Source organism: Boleophthalmus pectinirostris, unplaced genomic scaffold, assembly GCF_026225935.1.
Source record: "Boleophthalmus pectinirostris isolate CB_2022bp ecotype Guang Dong unplaced genomic scaffold, ASM2622593v1 HiC_scaffold_22, whole genome shotgun sequence".
NCBI lineage: Eukaryota > Metazoa > Chordata > Actinopteri > Gobiiformes > Gobiidae > Boleophthalmus > Boleophthalmus pectinirostris.
Window position 1 is genome coordinate 31034105 of NW_026571190.1, and position 13967 is coordinate 31048071.

Below are 13967 nucleotides of genomic sequence, written 5' to 3' on the forward strand. Positions count from 1 at the left end.
GCATTTATTTTAACACAAATCCACAGTTTTGTAGAATCAGATGGCACAGATGTACACTGCCATTTTTTTTAGTAATTTACAACAAAGCAATGCAAACCTCAAATGGATAAAACGTAAAAATATAGGGCCTATAGGAACTGACGATAAGGGATGAACAAAAAGCACAGATCAAGACATGATATCAGGTTATAGGCCTATTTTCTCTAAACACCAATGTACAAAATGATGTAATTTTACATGATTACATTCTAAAAATGTCTAATACCCAAACTTACAATTTAACAAAATCTAACAGTCAACTTTGGCTTCAGTATAATTAACAATGGTCGAATAGCACAACACAGTAACGCTCACACATGCGCACAACACTTCAAAGAGCAGTTGGTAGAAATGCACAAACTTTACCCTTAAAGAACACTACAATCTGTAGTAATAAGAATCAACTATTCCACAGAGAAGTATACAGATACTGCTAATAATGAATCTCGGAGCTGCTGGAGAAAGCTGAGAAACAGTCATTGGATTTCCTGATGTGATTTTGATTGGATTCAGACCAATGCGGGCTCACCATCAATAAACATCGCAACAAATACTGAGAAAATACAATCCAACTAAAAGAAGCCAAAAAAGTCAGTGAAAGTCAAAACTCACGAGGTAACAGTCTTGTATCAGGCCTTGAGCTTATACCGTACTTGATAGCTGCTAATAAGGCAAACTATAATATTCTATTTACATTGAGCTTACTCGTTCTTTGATAATTAGCCCAGTTTTTGTCTCTCATGCACCAGAACATAACAATCTTTAGTTTATGTTGTAGCCAGATTCTCATTTCACCAGTATAATTACTTAATAATATAAAATTGTAAATGTTGGATAATTAAGATTTAAGTTTTAGACTTGATGAATAACATGAAATACAAAACATGAACATTGTTTTGTAACCACAGAGTATGACACTTAAGTAAAGACACTGTTGAGCTGAGTCCAGAGCATGTGAGGCATAAACTTTAGCTACATAAAAAATAAAGTCAAACAAGTTTTCTATTAAAAGAGCATCTTTTTCAATCATCAATATTTTGCAACAATTTATAAAATGTTTATAGCTTTATTCAATATCAAGTGCTTATGCCTATCACACACAGTAAAATGTTTAAAAGAGGTAAATTACTCTTCACAACAGTTGTTTCCTATCAACCAGCATTCACTAGAATAAGGAAAAAGGTGTGAATACTATTGCTAAATACATTTTTTGCAAGTCTCACCTGTACTATATTTTTGGAGACTGCTGAAGCTGCTATGAAGATGGTTGATATTATACAGTTATATACAGACAACATGCTTACATAGCAGCAGCTAATGGTGTAACTAACAGAAACTCCACTTTATAGGCACCATATACCAAAGTAATGACCACACAGGCTAAATGGGCTCTACTTTTGTATAGTCACTGAAAAAGTATAGTGTGGTCCACAAAGCCCTGGTCTAAACACATTTCTGTGCCCCACAGCCTCTTCAAACATGATTCAAACATGATTTGTCTTCAGATAAACAGCAGTTAAAGTCACAGCAGACATGCATTTATAGTTAATGTCTCGCTGGCAATTAACTGATACATATTTCAAATAGCTGCAATCCAATAAATATAATAAATACATTTCCCTCTGAACTAATTGTAACTGCTGTCCATTAATTGAGTCCTAAAGACAGATTTTCTGTGGTCATTAATGTACAAGTTTACTACAGAGTCAACCATAATAAAATGAAATAATTTCTTATGTGGACACAGATTTCAGTCGCACATGCTCAAGTTCATTAATGACCACTTTAGTCCAAGTCCACAGCTGCTGCTTCATTATAGCTCTGGAGACATTTCTCTATGAAAGATTTTTTTTTTTTACTAAATATTTACCATGAATGAGCTGTCATGTTGTGTAATTGTCTACATTCAATAATACAGTTAGACTAATGGACCCTCCACTTTAAAAAAGACACTTCAAAAAGGCCTTTGCTTGCCAAAAACTGCAATACGCCCTGGAGGGCCTGTGAAAACAGTGAAGTCAAACAGTCAGTCAAAAGTATCTAAGTAACAGTCTGAAGTAACAATATACAGTCACAATATCGTGGTAAAGCTTTGCCACCAACACACTGACTAAAGTATGTTTGTACCATTTTAAAGGAGAGACATGGTACAGCCTAAAGCACACAGCTCAAAATACACAACTAGCCAGAATAGTTCTCTGCTTTCTCTAGTCAAAAGAAAAGGGAAATCGCCTCAAAACAAACCCTAGACCTACGCCCTCACAGTTTGCAATTAACCAGTAAGATTTTTAAAACAATGGATCTTCGTCCTACAAAAGCATTTACAAACGAGGTGCCTAAAAGTTCTACATTGTAATCCTACAGCTCCTTACAATCTGCATGTCAGTGGGTTAACAGCATTTCCACCAGAAAGGGATTTTCACTGATGAGAATGTCCATCTATGAATTCCTCAAGAGGTAGAGAACTATCTAGAATCCTTCACAAGAAAAGGCTATGTGAATGTCTCACAAATATATATGCATATCTTTGTATAGCGGATTAAGTTCATATTCTTAACACAATGTAATTAATCTGACACATTTTGGTACCATTAAAACCAATATTTTCTATTACATAAATCAATTCTGCATCACAAAGGATACTAAAAGTTAACGTTTGGGCACTGCAAAAAGACTTCTAGCTGTTTCTTTTGCTCTAGTGACAAATGACACTTGAATTAGGGCTACAAGACATCATTACCACACAAGACTTCATGTGTCAACCAACACCAAAACTAGCTGACAACTTCAACTCGAATGAGGCATGTGATTCTCTTGTTATTTCTTTTACTACAAGAATAATCAAGAGCACCTTTCAGCCTCTGTCCTAACCAAGGACCACAAGACTTATCTTCAGTGAGTCAACTTCACTTACTAGTCTTGATCTATGAGAATGCTATGAATCTAGGCAATCTCACTTTGGGTACTTCGTCTACATCTCTGTTGTTTTGCCTAAGAGGACTCCACTGTAATAATGGCATCGCCGGTTTTCAGGTTGACACTGCAGGTTGGGGACTGTCCACTGCTCCGTTCAGCACAATCTTCTCTGTGTGGTGACTGCGCTCCGGGCTTCGTCTCTTGGTTTTGAGTTGCCGTCTCTTCCTTTCGCTCAGCTCGTTTCACGTGGCAACGGCACACCTCAATCCCAGAGTCCCCGGTCAGCCTCCGATGGCGGAAATGGTCCTCCTCGTCTTCATCGTCTTCAAAGTCTTCGTCTTCTTTTTCGCGTTTCGGTTTTTCCGTGTTGGTTGGAGACACGATGGTGGGTTTGAGCGGGGACACGACAGATCGCGGAGCAGCTCTCGAAGCTTCGTACTGGGATTTTTCTTTCTTAACATTGAGGGAGGCGAGTGGGTCTGGAAAAGCAAGAGGATGGACTTGGCCTGGTGGAAGCGTGGACAGGAGAATGAGAGGAGATAGGGGGTGCCGATGGTGGTGTGAAGGACCAGGGGCATTGAGAGAGTGAAGAGGAAGAGAAAGATGAGGAGCCGACGGGGAGATAGACTCAATGGTGGAGGATGACTGTCTCTGAGCGGGCACCACATCAGATTTGACCCTAGGGATGACATCGGGCATGGCGTGTGCGTGTGCCAGCCCCGGAGTAGTTGGCGATGGCGTGAACATGGACTTGTCTCCTGATTCGCTTGGCGTGGACATGCGGCTGCTGTCATAGGTCTCGTCTGTAACTTGAACGGAGAAAGAAGTGCTGGAGGGGGAGGTGATGGAGCAGGACTCACAGGAGCAGCTGGTGTAGTTTTCGGAGCTTTGGGAGGAAGTGAAGCCGCTCGGGCCGGGACCCAAGTAGGGAGGGCAGGGCGGGCAAGGGTGGCGGTGATAGTGGTGGTGGAGGTAGGAGGAACTGGGGCCGCCCATGGATCCTCCCTGCAGGGCAAAAACAGAGCTGTACGGAGGAGGAGGGGTACTGGGCTGTGCTGCCACCTCCTCGTATGACGGTAACTTGAAGGAAGCCAGAAAACCTACAAACAAGAGAATTCGCGTTAGACATGAGGCCTGTCACGGTAACAAAATTTGAAGTGTGATAGACTGCTGAAGGAAATAAGCAAAATTGTCCCCAAAACTTAGCTACTTTAAAGTGCTTTGATAGGAGGTATCTATAATGAGTCATAGGGTGACCAAATTTTCAAAATCAAAAACTGGGACACCCCCGGTTTGGATTGGTTGGTAATAATAAAATGAGTACGTAATTAAGGAAAATTGTTCTGCACTCAGCCCATTTATGACTAACATGTGAGTCAGAATAGTCACATTTACTTTTGGTTTTGGTAATTTTTAAGCAGCTTCTCTGTATTTTACCTAAAGAACTCACAATTTATGCCTTTCTTTACTGTTGGAAGGGATCAAATTGGTTAAAAATAGGGACACCTTGGGCATTTCTTGTATAAAAATGAGACAAATTATTGGTTTTGGATAAATCTGCTGGGACAAGGACACAGGGCTCAAAACTCAAAACTAGGACTATCCTGGGTAAATAGGCATGTCTGATCACCGTAGTCATAGAAGTTAGTTATTCAACCTTCTTTAGCTTAAATCTTATCATCGTCTGGAAAAATAAGAAAAATTCCTATACTAGTACAAATAAAAATCTCCCCGATAAATATTGACCCTAAAAATTATTGTTCCAGCTAACACTGAATGAAAAGTCAATATAGTAATTATTGTGACAGGTCTAATTAGTAGTAGGTTTGTAGGCCTTTAGTTGACTGGGCAATGGTGACCAAAATATGCATTAGTCATTGTAATCATGTACATTATAAGGATTTTTCTGAGACAAGAGCAAAAAGGGAAGGTTAATTTCTTTTCTATGAATGTGATTTTTCAGTATCAAAACCTGCACAAATGAGTATCTAGTTTCAATAGTAGTTTCAAAACTAGTACTTTTGACACCCTAGTGTAAATTTCAGTCTTAATCCTCATCTGTCTATGAAATTAGACAATGAAAATGTAAATAATGCTGGACATACTGAGGTCGAGCATTGAGGAAGAGTAGTTGCAGGCTCCGTTGTAGGCGATGAGGTTGATCTCCCTCTGTCTCTGCTGCTGCTGGATGCGCATTTTTGCTCGGCGATGACGATAAGCACAGAAACAACTGAACAGGATTAGTACAGTCCACAGCAGCCAGAACCCTGCACCAGATAAACAGGAAATCAACCAATATAAACTCTAATTTAGGGGTGTCATGACCATGGATCTATAGTAAGAATTGTGATTTTATTATAGTTCTGTGGTCATGATATCAAATTTTAGTTTTGAAATTTGGTGTCACAATTATCATGGTAAATAATTGCAATTAACAATTATATCAAAATTATGATCACAGTTTCTGTAAAGAGTAATTATAATTATTCATTGTTATAATATTGTACTTTGTTATCAGGGAAAACAATGATATTCGAGTATTAAGTAGCTTTTTTCTGCACATTCTGGTGATACAATGGTGATTTTGTCTACCCGTTTTATCACGATAAACAATATTATTGTGCATTGTATCAGCCCTAGTTACAATTATTATAAAAACTGTAATGATTGAATGATTATTCATGATTATTGACGCCATGACCAAACAACTGTGAAATTCTTCATGCACTTTCACTCAGATTGTCTAAACAGATCAGCATTCTTAAAACATGTGCCCTGGTTTATGAACTCAAACTTTCTGAATGTTAAGTCAAGTTAATATGAAATAAACAGATAAAGCACTTTACATGAAGGCTAAGTTCTTTGGGGAGTATAGATTTAACAAAAATCACTTATTTTTGCTTCTTGATGATTATTTTTTGGTCCTGACAATTATATTGTGACCTACTGGTATAGGATATCGCTGCCAATCCTGAAAAATCGGCTTCCAAATATCAGTTCAGTTGATCTCCTGGTTGAACACATAAATTGAGTCCCTCCAGAAAGGCTCATAATGTTTGAACTTTTATTTACACAAAGCTATTCTGCAGTTACTTGAGAGATAAATAACAGTTACATAACACATTTGGACCAGTTTTGTCTCATTTTCTTTTAGTTTAAAGGAAATAAATGCTATTTTCAATCTCTAAAGTAACAGTATCAGAATTGGTAGCAGAACTAAAAAAGCTGGATCAGTGGTAATCCTAGACCTGAATAACGATGATTATCGATTAACAATATAATCTCGACATCCCTACTCTAATGATGACAGTCAATACTCATGTGGTGCCTAAAGGGCTCCACAGCAGCAGGCCTCAGCACTGACACAGATCTGAAAAAGTCAGTGGGTCGACTCACACCAGAGCTCATAGTAGTATGTGCAGCAGCCTGTCTCTCCACAGCAGTGGCCCGTTTCACACAGGTACCCCTGTTTGTTATTTAACCCGGGGCAGTACTTGGAGCTGACTGGGACCGGCAGGCTGTTTGAGTCCTCATGCTGCGTCACCACCTGCACATCCAAAACACAAACCATTACAACAGTCATCAACAAACGGGCCTTCTGTTACATCTTAGTCTTATTTATTTATATTTTACTATGATTTATTTACTTTCATTAGCTATATTGTATTATATATATTTTTTGAAATTGCAGTTTTGTCTACCCAGTACTAACTTGAATTTGTATGTGCATTTACTGATTTGTAAATTAACAACAACAATTAACAAAATAGAAAAATAATAATGTGTTTTTAACATGTGACTAATGTATCTATCTTAACAGAATTAGGTAATTCCCAACTATTCTTCCCTATTCACGCTTCTATCCTACCCAAAAAAGCCGGAATAAGTGAGAATATCCCATCTCATTAAGTAAAAAAACAGTGTAATGTAGACCAAAAAACATAGTCTCAGATACTGGTAAAAATAAGAGTAAAAATAAATAAAAGTAAAAGTATCACATTAAAAAAATTTAAGTAAAAAGTAAACATTAAGTGAAAAGTAAACATTAAGTTAAAAAGTATCCATATTAAAATCTACTTTAGAGTAAAGTACAGATCTTTTTTTTTTTTTTTTTACTAAGTACAGTACTTTACTACTTTTACTTTATTACGTTTGACCACTGACCATTGTGTGTGTGATTGTTGTTCCTTCTTAAACCAGGGAGCGCTCCTATTACTGCATACCCAACCTTAAAAGTATTTCCAATCAACAACTTTATTTTCAGAGTGGGATTCACGTACTTTAGCAGCAGCTCAGTCTTATCCTGAACACCGCCATAGCAACAGAACCGTCTCATCACTTCCCTGGTGTTATCAGAGATCTTTATCTACAGACAATTTATTTGATCATCCACCTACACATTTTTGAAGGTTTTATGAAATTTTCACTGATGGCAAATTGTTAAGCAAATGCAGCAGGTCTTGAGATGAAGAAACCCCATACCTCGGTGACAGTACTGATGCCAGGGTCTTTCTGCGCAACCTGAAATAGGACATGAAATGGATGATGTGAATTCAAGTGTTATTTCTCCATTAGCAAAGCACCACTAAAGCAGCAAGTGAATGTTTCAACAATAAACACAAAAACATTATAGAAAACCGGCAACATTTCTACCATTGAGCATAATCACGGTGAAAAGGGCTTCTCCCATTACACAAGGCACTCCGGTGGTTGCCGTATCTCTTTTAGTTTTAGTTACCACACACACTCGAGGTGGAGGTGATAACAAATGTTGAATGTTGTCATGGTAACCACTCCGGCTTGGCTCCAAAGCCTACTTTAATTATGTGTCAGATCTTGTATTTATAACATAACAGCAGAAAATGTGTAATGTGGTTTAATAACAAGAGAGCTCCCTACCGTCACGCCCTGAACCAGCCCTTGCAGCGACATGGTCATCTGGAAAAAAGCACTGTGTTAGTTAATTAATAAATAACACCTCATAAGCCAGTGCAGTTAGAATATTCTGATACTTTACAGCTGATAGCATCATGGCCCTAGATAATGTTGATGATAACAGAAAGCACTGCTCTGTCTGAAGCTCTTACTCAATTTACAGGGCAGCTGCGGGGTCTTAAAATTCTTAAAAAGGTCTTAAATTTCATGCTCCTAAATTTAAAAAGTCTTAAATTATGTTGTCCAAGTCTTATTTTTTATTATTTAAAGCAGTGAGTAATGGTCATTATTAGAATTGCATCTGGTGTTTTTTGTCTGCATAATGGGTGCAATGTTGGTCTTAATTTTCATTTAAGTGGTCTTAAAAAGGTCTTTAAAAAGTCTTAAATTTGGGGTAGTCAAACCTGGGGATACCCTGATTTAGACTTAAAGATGCTTTGTGTAACTCTTCTAGTGGAGGGTTTGTCAAATGCTTTTCTCTATGGAGATGTTATTGCTTTGTCTGGAATGTTTCACAGTATGGAGACCAAACCAGACCAAGTTACAGGTCAGATTTGTAGAGAGGCAGCCCTACTCACAGTCACAATGCCTGATTTTCTAGGTATTTTTGAGATATAAAACCACCTCTAATTGGGTAAATGTAAGGTGGAGCTGTTTAATGTCATATTGTGGAAGATTCCAGGCCGTGCAATGACATATCCACAGAAACAAGCAGGTGACGGACCCCCAACCAAAAAGTTACATTGTGCAGCTTTGACGGTTAATCTGAGTTTTTGAGTTTATCACAGTCTGACCCAGAAGATGACTTGGGTGGAACCACAACAGGTCCAAAACCTCAAATGGGGTCCATCGCCTATTGCAACATCTCTTCATTACGACATGTCTCTATTTAGTGCCGGTTTTCCGACACTTTATAGTACTGCTATTCCGACACATCATATATATATTGCGAGTTGCGATAGTCTACCCAGGCATGTCTCTCACTGTTCTTCGATGTTCTTAATCTCGACAACTATCAAGTCACACACAAAACCGACACACACAGTAACCAACTTCATAATGACAAATATTTGTAGTCCATGTTTTCCGTCCATGCCCAGGTCAACAATATCTCTTTGCACTTTATGTACAAGCACTTTGGCACTACTGTGTAATGTGGCCGAAGTATTCTCTGATTGCTTTACACCAGCCCAAGCCAAAGTATAAAAGGCTATAACGTTAATATTATTCATGTCGGAAAAGCGGAATGTTTGAAAAATAATAAAGTGCCGCTACTCCGACTATGCAAAAAAAGAAGTAGTGGGAGACCTGAAAAATGTATGCGGTTACTCCGATAATTAGACGTCTAAATAGCGGCATGTCGTAACAGCAGCATGTAATCAGTCACTCTCACTTTTTTGTTGAAAATCAAACACCTAAACAGGACCATGAACACTCATATTGATCACAGGCTCCTGAAAATGTCTTTTTTCAGTCCATTTTATATTTTTTTCTTGGGTGTTCAGATCACACTAAAACGCATTTGTCAGTGTTCACTAATGTGTGTCACCATGGTAACCACTGAACACTCCATCAATAGATACACATGTAGAACACCCCCAAGCATTACGTCACTGCAAAGTATCAATGCGAAGAAGAATTCATGGTTGTCATTATAGGTAAAGAAACACTGTGCACATCGGGCTATTTTGGAGCATGAAGTAAAGTCAGTGAAGTGTTCAAGGAGAAGGGAAGGTCAATGGGAATTTAACGAGGCAGCAAGCCGGGCGCACGATTCACACACACTCCACATCGATCACTGAATCTGTTTCACCCTTTAATTATTTATTACTCCGGGTTTTATGGGGCAAAAGACAACAGCAATGGTTGTATTTGTTTGAAAGTAGAATCTCAACATTGTACTGGTTAATTCCTTCATTAAAGCGAACGTATTATGCTATTTACTGATCTATATTATAATGTTGTTTCGTCATCGTAAACATACCTGGCGCTGTGTTTTGTTTCATTCACACATGTTTGACACATTATTTAGGCTCTTCTCTCAAACTGAAAACACTGTTCCACCTTGTGATGTCATGTGGTAAGTAGGAGGGGTTTCACTGTTTTTAAACACCGTACACCTTCACTAGAAACATTTGGATAATTTCAGCTCTGGAATTGTCAATTTCTGAACTAAAAGTAAAAGGTAAATGTTAACTTGAAAACTACCACTTCGTGACATCACAAGGTGGAACAGAGCATTTTGAGCTTTGGGGATAGACTTAGACTTAGGAAATTATTGGGACACAGTAGCTCACAAATCACAATATAATATAATAACAATGAAGAAATATAAATGGTAATAATAAATTCTAAATAAGTAGCAAAAAAGAAAACAAGAGACATGTGTCAAAAAGACATAATTATATAAATGTATATGTACAAGTCAAAATAAAATTGAAAGATAAGTAATAAAATATAAAATCACAGCTTTATAGAAGAGGTCATAGAGAAAGAGAGTGCAACAATGATACGATCATTGACAGGACATAGGGTTATCTGTTACATAGGGGTCAGTTGTTGTACAGTTGTTGGGAATATTATCTGTTACATAATATATATAGATACAGATATAGACTGACTAATAATAAACGGTTACTCAAACATGTGTGAATGAAACAAAACACAACTCCACGTATGTTTTTGATGAGGTAACAACATGGCTTAAAGCTCACAAGAGTCAATTTTGCATAATATAGGATGTATAAAAGTGGTATATCAGGGGTTAAGGCTGGGTCAGGTCATTTAGTTTGTTTCCAAAATGTGTGATTGATCCGTTTTGTCGTTGACTGTGTGTGTAGTTCCAGTGTTATATTATATTTTAGGTTTGGATTTTAAAAGTATTTCACATTTTTGAGTATTTAATAGTAGTTGTGAAGGTCAAAAAAGCCACTACCCAGATACTAATTGATATTAAAACCAGTGTCAAAACCACAGACGATATAAAGAAGTGGACTAAATGAGTGAGACGTCACCAGCAGCATTCTGCTCCAGTCAAATGAAGCTCATGAGGCTAGCAGTTATAGGAGCAAATTTGGATCGAGTTCCATATTTGGAATAGGAATTTATTAACGGACAAAATAGCAAAATAAAAAACACTAGGATCATGTAGCGTGGGTTAATACAAACATTTTAAGACCAAAATGACAAAGCTCACTGCAGCAGTCAAACAAAGAGGGGCGATAATCTTTCAATGTAAAGTCAACTGGAGCCAAAGACAATGGAGTTGGAAGCGGAAGTGGAAATAAAGTGGATTTGGATTTAGTCTATGGTCAGAACTTGATAGTCCTTTAGGCAAGTATCTATACAAAAATGAAAATGAAAACAAATACATACTTACAATAGGTGTAAGTAGGACCTGTATCGAATAGTTCAAGACTAGTTTTAATGTTTAATGTGAATATAAGTTTTTCTTCTTACCACTCCTTTTTTGAGAAATTTGCTTTTTCTGTTGTTTACAATGTACATGTAGTATGCATGATTATTGTTTCTCTTTTGGCACAAACTCAAAATAAAACGAATCCAATCAAATCTATCAGTGCTGGTGTAAGTCCTCAAAAAATTACATGCTATATTCAAAGGTCATAATTCTATTTATTATCACTTCTAATCCAAATGCCATTTCAAATATTATACAAAGTTGTCCTTAGTAGACAAAAAAATCCCATTACCTTTAAGCAGTCCCTTTTAGATGAGTTCAGAGCTGTAGATTCACACACAGACATATGTAAAAGTTGTGTGGGCCCACTACAATATGTGGGGACCTCGTGACCTTGTTGAAATTAACCTCTGGCCACATGAAAGACCATTCTATTGTCACAAACAGCAGTCAGCACTGAGCACAATAAAGGTCCTATAGACAACAATGAGTGTACTTTGTCTGTACTTTCTGCGTACTTTGTGTACTTGAACGCATTCCAGCTGACTATAAACAGAATCACTTTCGCACCTACTATGTAACAATAATCTATGTCGCAAACACCAACACAATAGCAGCTGTCATTGCCATCTGCTCGCGCTGGCATACGACCAGTTACTCCTACTTTTTCACACTATTAGTTATTTTCAAACTACAATTGGGCAACTCTCATTTGATCTCAGTGCTTTATTTTGTATATCCTACTGATGCATTATATTTTATGTGCATTAAACTTGGTCCTCTTTACTCAAACCAAACAGGCCTATAGATATTTCATACAGTCTAAAATATTCTCTATATTGTCCAATAATTGTCCTGGATTTTAGTATTTACCATAACAAGGAAAGTCCACATCACTTCTCCCAGGCCTCTAACATAAGTCACTCAAAAATCATAATCAATACTGAAACCAGAAGTGGAAATATATTCTCATTTGAATAAACTAAAAAGCCCTTTCCTGAACACTTTTAGAATGATCTTGAGCTGCATCAGAACTTTCTTATAAGACCACATTTAGTTTTGAAGTTTACAGACATTGTTATTACCATTTTATATTCAATTTGGTTTTGAATATCTAGCCTGTTCCTTACTATTAAAATTTTACACTAACAACAACACTAAATCCTTCTAACAATACGTCAGCTCTAGTAGCTCCAACCATCGCCTCACTATCCAAAACACTTAATTACACACTAATCATGTCCTTATAATCTAAAAAGAACAAAACACATTGTAAATAAAACAAAAGAGCCCAAAACCAAAATGACTAATTTGTCTTTTTTCACAGTGACTCCACAGCTCATATGTGATTTATTACTGTACGTGGTGGAGGAAAGTGCCTGTTCCTGTGGTGAGCCCCACCACTGAACACAGTACATGTTCAGGCATTCTGGTCTTCTGCGGAAAACCACATGGTAACCACAAATAATTCCCACTTGAAGTCCCTGAGGTCTCTGTCACCACTGAACTGTAAGCACTGAAAAAGATACTTGTTTGGCACCAGCGTGGTTCTGCTAATATCTACATCAGTCCTACACACATTATGAATAACATTAGAACTTGATGTTGTATATTTCCCCTTGTATTACCAAACATTTGTTTCTGAAGCTGTAAGTTATAAGACGTTCCCCTGATAGTATCGTGCTCCGCCATGCACATGACCCAACAGTAAATGTGGTATTATCTTCTTTTTGGTACAGTTTTAGGTTCTAGAGGTTAAACTCATTTTGGTGATAATTTGACCCTACGCACACACAGCTTGCACACTACTAAGGTGTTCACAGTGCACAATAAAGTATTCTCCTTCATGTGGTTTGAGTTTTATCAACACCTAGCCTCTTCAAAACAGTCTCTGATTTCAAATTTAACACAATCCTCTTACTTTGTTTTTACGCATAGGCAATAACAATGAGATACACATATCTTATATCTATGCTCGGATCCTGCGTGTGAATCCAGTGCCTATGGCCGCTATGCATGCCTCCATCCAGGCCACTGTTTACCAACAAGAGCGCGCAGGCCGTGGAAGCATGTTGCAGATGCGCAGGAGCCCAGCTGTTGACAGCAGCAGCAGCGTGTGAGATAGAGTAACGGGAAAGCGGTACCTCCTCAGCCGTGAGCCCGTGGCAGAATGTCAGCGTCTTCTCTGGGTCCATGGCGAAAGATGGAGATCACACAGAACCGAGGTGACACCGGTAGAAGCGATATGATGTTAGTGTGCTACACCGCCGCTGTCCCACTCCATAGAAGCGGCTGTCTCCCCATCCGCCATTCCCCCGGACGGACAGACGCGAGGACAGACGGAGACGCACGCCCCTCCCAGACTACGCTACACACGGAGGCAGGGTCTGTGCTGAGGGCTGTGCTGCTGGAGGACCGTACTGCCCACGGCGCAATAGTAGGCAGCAGCAGCAGCAGCAGCAGCCCTATGTAGTAAATACATCTGTTACATGGAGTGTTCTCGCAGGGGGTGATGTCATGCCTCTCAGCCCACACGGCACTTCAACACGAGTCGCGCCGGTGATTGGCCAGGGCTCCCAGCAACAGCCGCACGCGGGCTGCACCAAGCGACTACACACACCATACTACAGGCATTTACTACAACCCTACAGTGTCCACC

The 13967-nt window shown here is 38.5% G+C and overlaps 1 protein-coding gene across 1 annotated transcript; it reads right to left on the reverse strand.

Moving 5' to 3' along the window:
• Positions 1 to 6: 6 nt before the first annotated feature.
• Positions 7 to 13763, reverse strand: LOC110165263 (atrophin-1-like). Its single transcript, XM_055158047.1, has 6 exons — positions 13453 to 13763; positions 7855 to 7893; positions 7438 to 7476; positions 6352 to 6502; positions 5061 to 5222; positions 7 to 4055 (listed from the first exon to the last, which is right to left on the reverse strand). Exons 1-6 carry the CDS (start codon positions 13501 to 13503, stop codon positions 3031 to 3033), a joined length of 1467 nt encoding a protein of 488 aa, XP_055014022.1. The 5' UTR covers positions 13504 to 13763; the 3' UTR covers positions 7 to 3030.
• Between the last annotated feature and the right edge of the window lie 204 nt (positions 13764 to 13967).